The sequence below is a fragment of the Mus caroli genome, unplaced genomic scaffold (genome assembly GCF_978045245.1).
Source record: "Mus caroli unplaced genomic scaffold, Mus_caroli_1 scaffold_12, whole genome shotgun sequence".
Classification (NCBI taxonomy): Eukaryota; Metazoa; Chordata; class Mammalia; order Rodentia; family Muridae; genus Mus; species Mus caroli.
Window position 1 is genome coordinate 65574346 of NW_028227267.1, and position 8150 is coordinate 65582495.

Consider the following 8150-nt stretch of genomic DNA (forward strand, 5'->3'; position numbering starts at 1 on the left):
ATGCTAGTTTCTGATTTCCAGGAAAAGCCAGGACTACATATTGAGATCTTGTGTAAATGCATACATACATACATACATACATACATACATACATACATACATACATACATGGGGGGAGGGAGAGAGAGGAGAGAGTGCACAAGCTAGGTGTGGTGATTTGCTTACAATCCCTGGGGAGGCAGAGGCAGGCAGATCCCTGGAGCCTAGCTGAGCTACCAAGTCCCAAGCCAATGAGATCCACATACACACGCACACAGCCACACCGAGTGCTTTCACAGACACACTCATGACAGGCACAGAAGCCTGCACTGTCAGGTGGTATATCCATAGAGATCTGGAAAGAAGTAGATTGACAAGAGTCCGAGTCCTTGGAGGAGAGACAGTGACTCTAGCCACATTACTGAAGGGGAGGAGGAAGAAGCAGGCTCACTCCTGGAGAACATCCTCCTTGTCCCAACTCTGTCCTGAGCATTACAAGGACCTCACCCTCCGACCACCCAAGAGAACAGTGTCTTCTTTCTACAAGTGGGAAAACAGCACAGAGAGGCTGAGAAACTATGTCAAGATCACACAGGTAAGAATGGGGGCCATTGCCAGGCAGATGGGTGAAAGGTCCTGAGAGTGAGTTCCTGACCACTAGGAAGAGAGATGGACTTCTAGGAGGACAGCGAAGGGAGACAGGAAAAGAATGGGAATGGAGGTGGCCTTTGCTACAGGGGCCGATGGTGTCAACCAGACACTCCCACAGTACAGATGAGGTGAGAAGCCATCAGGGAACAGTAAGGCTGGGGAGGGGAATGAGAGACAGAAGTTAGGGTTCTCCTCCATAGATAAGGAAATCAGGACTCAGCCATCTGGAACAGAACACTAGGATGCCAACCCCAAGGGCAGAATAACCCCAAGGACAGAATAAAATTGAGCTTCATGGAGTTCAACAAAGACAGAGCAGGAAATAGCAAGGTCAAACCACAGAGCTGCAGGTGCCATGTCCCTGGGGAGCACCATGTGGGGCCAGACTGCTTCAGATTAGAAACAAGCATCAGTGCCTCAAAAGGGATGGCTGAGTAAAAAGGGAGATAGGCAAAGACTGGGAAACAGTCTCCAGAGAGGGCCTCCTGGCTTAATGAGAAGCAGGGAGGAGGATCAGGGAAAGGAGAGGAGTGGGTAGCTCACCCAGTGGTCCAGGGAAGGCAGTTAGTTCCACGCCACCAGAAGGCAAAAAGTCCAGTAGGCCGGTGCCAGCCTACTGTAATCCCAGCACTCAAAGGCAGGATTGACAGGAGTTTGAGGTTAGCCTGGGCTACCTAGTGACTTTCAGGTCAGTTTCTATCCTGTCTCAAAAGAAAAGGTGGGTGGAGGGGTTCAAGTGAGCTACAGAGGACATGAGTTTGGTTCCCAGCATGCATGCCCGGTGGCTCACAATCACCTGTAACTCCAACTCACGTGCACATACCCACATAGGCATAAACACATATGCATAATTTAAAAATCTTTATACACATACATATGTGCGCGCGCGCGCACACACACACACACACACACACACACACACGCCCAAGGCAAAACAAGGTGGGATTTGGGGTCTGAAGTTGATTATTGTAAATGACACAAAACCTCATCCAAGAAGGGATGGTCAAGGTGGTGGCAAAGGCTTAGCCAATAAGGGCCAATAAAAAGTTTGGAGAACACATCCCTTAAGCCCTGAACACTTGCCCCTGTGACCTAAGAAACACATTCAATTAACACTACTCCCACCCCCACTCCTACCCCATTCCCACCCCTACCATTAAACTCCAAATGCACAGTAAGCAAGATGACTCAGCAAGCGACCTGCTTGATGACCTAAGTTCTAGCCTCTGAACTCTCTTTAAAGTGGAAGGAGAGAACTGACTCCACAAAACTGTCCCCTGACCTCCAGACACACATGCACCCTACCCGGGTCATGCCCACTCAAATACCACTCCAAACTAAAAAGCTACAGTGGCCAGATGTGCTGGAGTTATCTGGAGGGAACCTCAATTAAGAGGCATTTTCTTAATTAGTGATTGATGGGGAAGGGGGCCCAGCCCATTGTGGATAACATCATTCTTGGGCTGGCGGTCCTGGGTGCTATAAGAAAGCAGGCTGAGGAAGCCATGGGAAACAAGCCAGTAAGCAGCACCCCTCCATGGCTTCTGCATCAGCTCCTGCCTGCAGGTTCCTGCCCTGTGTGAGTTCTTGTTTAGTGATGAGCAGTGCTGTAGAAGTGTAAGCCAAATAAACCCTTGCCTGCCCAAGTTTCTTTCATCGTTTTTTTTTTACTCACAGCAAAGTAAGACACCAGGTATAGGTGTGCACACTTTTTATCCCAGCACTCAGGAGGCAGTCAGGTGATTCTCTGTGAGTTTTAGGCCAGCCTGGTTTACATAGTGAGTCTTGGGCCAGGTAGGGCTACATAGAGAGATTTTGTCTAAATAAATAAACTGTCTTCGTCGGGGTTTCTATTCCTGCACAAAAAATTATGACCAAGAAGCAAGTTGGGGAGGAAAGGGTTTATTCAGCTTATATTTCCACACTGCTGTTATCACCAAAGAAAGTCAGGACTGGAACTCAAGCAGTTCAGGAAGCAGGAACTGATGCAGAGGCCATGGAGGGATGTTACTTACTGGCTTGCTTCCCCTGGCTTGCTCAGCTTGCTCTCTTATAGAACCCAGGGCCACCAGCCCAGGGATGGCACCACCCATAAGGGGCCCTCCCACCCTTGATCACTAATTGAGAAAATGCCTTACAGCTGGATCTCATGGAGGCATTTCCTCAAGGGAGGCACCTTTCTCTGTGACAACTCCAGCCTGTATCCAGTTGACACACAAAACCAGCCAGTACAGAAACTAACTAAAGCTTATGTAAAAAAATTAAAATAAAGTTTGTTTGTTTATTGTTTAAATGCTGAGCCCCCTATGCTACTCAATGATGTTCTGGGTGTTATCCCCCCACCTTTGTAACCCCCCACCCAGCCTGTCCCTCCCCTTCATTCCTGGGCAAGGGAATGTGTGAGGGTCAAGTTCCAACTTTGCAAAGGGATACAGACAGCAGATCTGGTTATCAGAGTGCACCGGGGTGTCATGGAAGAATGGAAGAACTTAGTTGAAGAGAACTCTCTTTTGACTCTGTGTCTGTCCACCTATAACTCACCTGTCCAAAAGTGCTTCTCAGTTAAGGGCGGGGAAAGCAGGGAGGGAGAGAGAAAGCACTATCATTTTGCTCCAGGGAACAGAGTAATTTGGGACTTCATGGCCTCTTGAAGTTGCACTACCAGCTGCCCCACACTTTCTTCTATAAAGCATGAGGAACTGGGAGCGGGATTCCGGCAGCTGCCAGTACTCCCTCCCAGTCAGATGGAAAAGCTCAAGGACTCGGGGAGGGGGGTGTCCTGGCACCTGCCTCACCAGGGCTGGCCCCAAAGGCAGGCCAGGCTGTATATCCATGCTTAGCCTGTATCTCCACTTAGGCCATCCCCCGAAGACACCCATGAGGGCTTCCTGAGGAGCTAAGGTAAGGTAAGCAGTGTCAGCCATTCAGTGTCTGGAGAACAGAGGGCTCACCCAGGGAGGTTAGAGCAGAGCTTTCCTGACAAGTCACTCAAAGAAGGACCGTGAAAGGGTCAGCGGAAGTTCCCCTACTTCAAATCTTTCCTGTTTCCTTTCTTCCCTGTGCTTACCAAGCTGACTTGCATGGTCTCTGCCTAATCTGGATGGAATTTCCTTCCCCACCCACCTGGCATGCTCCCACCAGTAGTGAGCACTCCTGACCACTGGCTCTTGCTTCCACCCCACTGGCCAGCGAAAGCCACCATACCGGCTTGCCACCACCGGTTAGAGGCTTCTAAGGAAATGCTGCCAAGAGGGACTTAGAGAGAAGCCACAGTTGGACACGAGTCTGCAGACACCCAGGTACCCTAGATCTCTGACTTAGTATCCATCAGTTTGCTACAATCATGCCGGAGCTCAGGGGTCCCACCAGGCTGGTGCTCTTTAAATGAAGCCTTCGCATCTACCCACTAGCTGTGAAGACTAAGGGGAAAGAGAAAAGTTAGAAAAAAAATCCATGCAGGTCTTCCCAAGAGAAACTTAGGTGACCTTAGACTGTTGCTGCTGGGAGAGAAATTATGGACCATGAGATTCTATGATGCTCAGACTTTGTGTGGAGATGGAGTCTTGCTAGGCAGCTCAGGTTGGCCTTGAACTCACTATGAAATTCAGGCTGACCTCAAATTCTCTGCCCTCCCATCTGGGTCTCTGAGTGCTAGGACTCATTGCATATACTTACTACCTGGTCTGGCCAGAAGTGCTTTTTCACACAGTCTCTGGGGTGCACGACTCAAACAGAACTTCAACCGTGTTTCTTCCTACCCAAATCATACCTGCTTACACACTTACATACTGTCACCAATCTGTCTTCCAAATGCTCAGCCCACTAATACATCAAAACCCACAGTTTGAAAGACAGTGGACATTAAAGTGGCATCGAGAGATGACAGAATCTTATGAAATAGCAACTTCAGTATTAGAACAGTGCACATCCCATGAGTCCTCTTTCTGTACTGAAGACCCAAGGAAATCAGCAGGCTTTGATTGCAAAGGACCTGCCCTGGGTCCCAACGCTCACACAGCCTGGGACAGCAAATCTGAAAGAAAGCTGGCGGACTCCACTCACACTTAACAACTTCAAAAAATGAATGCCTTTATAAAAAAAAAAAAATCAAAGACATCTTTTTTCTTCTTTCCAAGATCCGATTTACACGCACTTGGTCTCAGCTGTAATAATAACACAAAAGGACAATAAGGGCACCTTACAAAGTGGGAGGGGCTAAAGGAGAAGGAGCACCCATTTTCCCCAACAAAACAAAGGCACAGGTTGGTGCTTGAGGCAGACAGAAGTGAGCTACAGGGCTGAGAGCCAAGCCCGCCCTCCTGACTCAATTACTCAGTCTTCATCATCCAAAATATTTAAGAGGGACGCAGCTGTGGGCTTCCCACATGAACTGTTTCCATGACTGGGGCATAACTGTGTCCTGCCACCTCAGGTTAGATACAGACAACTGTGATGATCTTGGTGGACTCTGGCTCGCCTGGTGCCTACTTGGAGCCATAGGGCTTGTGACACTAACCTTCTCTATACCTTTATTATTAATTATTGTTATCTTTGTTGAAAACTAGAAAGAAAGAAAGAAAGAAAGAAAGAAAGAAAGAAAGAAAGAAAGAAAGAAAGAAAGAAATCCTTGCTGCCCCCCCCCAAAAAGCTGCAGGGGTACACAGAAGGCACTTCACACCCAAACTGTGAGTCTAAGAACAGAAGAGGGTCCCAAGGGTCACTACTGACCAGCAGTCGGGATCAGGCTCAGAACTAGAAGAACCTGCTGACTGGCATTGAGCAACTTTATTTTACAAGCAAATCCCATGAGATGAATACTTGCTATGACACTCTAGATAGCTGTGCAAGCGCACAGACACACACACACATTCACTCTCACACAGCGAGGTATACGCTCACAGCTCACACACTCACAAACATACACTCTCACACACACTCACAGCTCAATACTCTCTCACACATACGTGCATACAAACACACATACATATACACACACAGGTATATGCTCACAGTTCGCACACTCAAGAACACTCACATATGCACTCATAGCTCACACACACATTCTCTCTCTCTCTCTCTCTCTCTCTCTCTCTCTCTCTCTCACACACACACACACACACACACACACACACACACACACTAATAGCCTATATTTGTCTATCCACAGATGGAAAATTTTTGGAAAAGACTAAGCACAGAAGCAAGTCTGAATCCAAACAGGTAGGGAGAGTGTGGGGGAACTAAACACAATGTGTGTTACTTACAAAGGGGAAAGGCATGCCTGGACTGTCAAATAAATCAAGAGGCATCAATAATTGTTTCTAACCTTCAAAGTCAGCTAAGGGGATAGGAACCAGAACTCATGGCTAAGGAACAGCAGGCCTCACAGGTGGAAGGTCATCTCCAGGTCTGTGACCAGTTCACATTAATAGCTCCTGACTTTCCCCTGTCTCTAACCAAGATGCATTAGACCGTAGAAAATGTCCTTACATTTGATCCATCTTCTCCTGTATTAATGCGATCTAGCATGTGTCCAGGCTCCTTCTAAGGTGATTTTAAAATCAAAAATCAGTTCCCCCCTCCTCACTCAACAGTGGCAGGCAAAGGAACACTGCATGATTGCCCACTAGGACAGTGGAGGGACAGAGGTGAAGATGACTCGGGTCTGGCAGTGAGCTAGAAGACAGGCCTTGCCTTAGGCCCAGCATCCTGTTCACTGGACTTGGCCTGTCCAGCCGCTGACTGCCAGCTCTGAGAAAACCCAGATACTCATACCTGCTCAGGTGGGGCCCGCATCTGCAGTAAGGTACTGTTTCATGTGTGCAGGCCTGGCACCCTGCCTTACAAAATAACTGCCACTTAGTGAGGCCCCCAAGTTCCCCAAAGCATAGTGGAGCTGTAGCTGCCCAGAATTCAAGAGGCTAAGAGTCAGAGGAAGCTTCTCCGCTCTCCTCCTTGCCCCTCGGGCTTATTCATGTTAACTCCCAGGGTTGTCTCGCCCTGTATTCCAGCTCTAAAGGTGCAATGTCAGTACAGGTATTACTTCCTGCATCTCTCGCGGGGCCTCTCTAGGTCCAACACAGGCAGTTCTTGCTCTAACAAACCTCACCTGTTCAAGCTGCCTCTTGACAGAAGCGCATGCGAAACTACCTGGGGGAAATGACCAGGTCAAACTGGAAGCCTATTACACAACCCACTGCTGTACAGTACAAGTCTGCAGGTCCACCTCGCAGCAAGCGAAAGACAGCAAAGATCCCTGGATGTCCCACTGTCTTCTAGTAGAACTGGGTGGGAAGGGAGGTGTCACATGGAGTGTCGCTGATCCAGTATGCCCCCCAAAGAGCTGACCGGAGCCTGGGGAATCGGCGAAACGGCGTCCCTGGCTCTTCCCCAGACCCTAAGCCACCCCAGAGCAGCAGGCACGCGCCGGGGCCAGAGGGCGCGCGGCCGGGGGGAAGGGAGGGGAGTACGTTTCTCGGAGGAGCGCGGCAAGCGCTTCCCGGCCACCAGCTCCCTCAGAAGCCGCGCACGTGCAGCGCCCGCGCGATCGGACGGCTCAGAGCCACAGCCACCTCCGCGCACTGAGTGCTCACCACTTGTCCCCCACAACCACGACAGAGACAGAAGTGCAAGACTCCCTTGCGGAATCTGGGGGCACTCCCCCGGGACATCGCGGAAGGAGCGACATGGTGCGCTTTCCCGGAGCCCTGGCTGCACGCAGCCAATCCGGGAGAGAGCCCTGGCCTGTCGCCGCGCCCCGGGGAACCGGCAGCGTGGCTTCGTGGCTCTGCCCCAGGCTGGAACTGCGCGGGATGCAAACGCGCGCGCTGCTGCGACTGCTCTCCGGCTCCTTTCCCCCACAGTTCTCCGCGCGCCTCACCTTCACGGAGTCCACCGGGTACATGATGGAGTGCTCCAGAATCCCGGCCATCGCTCCCGCTGTCATGTGGGTGGACACCGAGGCGCTGGTCGGTAGGTTCTCGTAGTCCTCCGACCCGGCGTCCTTGCTGCCGCAGCCGCCATCGCGGCAGTCCCCATCCATCCTCCGGCCCGCAGCCTGGTTCCCCACGCCGCCACGGCGGAGCTCCATCCGCGGCCCCGCGGGGCGCGGGAGGCGGCAGGAGGTGGGCAGGAGGGGGAGGGGGAGGAAAACTTCACTTCTTAAAGTGGGAACCTCCTCCCCCGGGTTGCGGCGGCTGACGCCATGGCGGGCTGGGGTGGAGCCGAGCGGCCAGAAGCACCAATAGCTGGAGAAGAAGAGGCCGGCCGTGGCCGCGCTATTGGTGCGCCGGGCAGAGGGCACCCACCTCTCTGTGTGACGTCGCTGCCCGCTGCACATTTCCAAGCAACCGGACGGGGGCGAGAGCAGTCATTGGGGTGTCCCGGGAAGTTGTACTACCTAGAGGGTGGTGACCATCTGCAAGGGACAGTCAGGTCCCTGGGGAGAGTCAGCAGAAGGGATATGCGCAGAGCTGCAAGAGCGGGAGAAGGGGCTGTCCCCAGAATCGGTAGTTTTGCAG

At 51.3% G+C, this 8150-nt stretch overlaps 1 protein-coding gene across 1 annotated transcript in view; it reads right to left on the reverse strand.

Moving 5' to 3' along the window:
- The window catches only part of Slc25a37 (solute carrier family 25 member 37), a 43610-nt gene extending 35740 nt beyond the window's left edge, over positions 1–7870 (reverse strand). Inside the window, exon 1 of the mRNA XM_021182559.3 lies at positions 7511–7870. Within this exon, the coding sequence (XP_021038218.1) occupies positions 7511–7720 (210 nt within the window). The 5' untranslated portion in view covers positions 7721–7870. The remainder of the gene's footprint in view (positions 1–7510) is intronic.
- Positions 7871–8150: the final 280 nt, after the last annotated feature.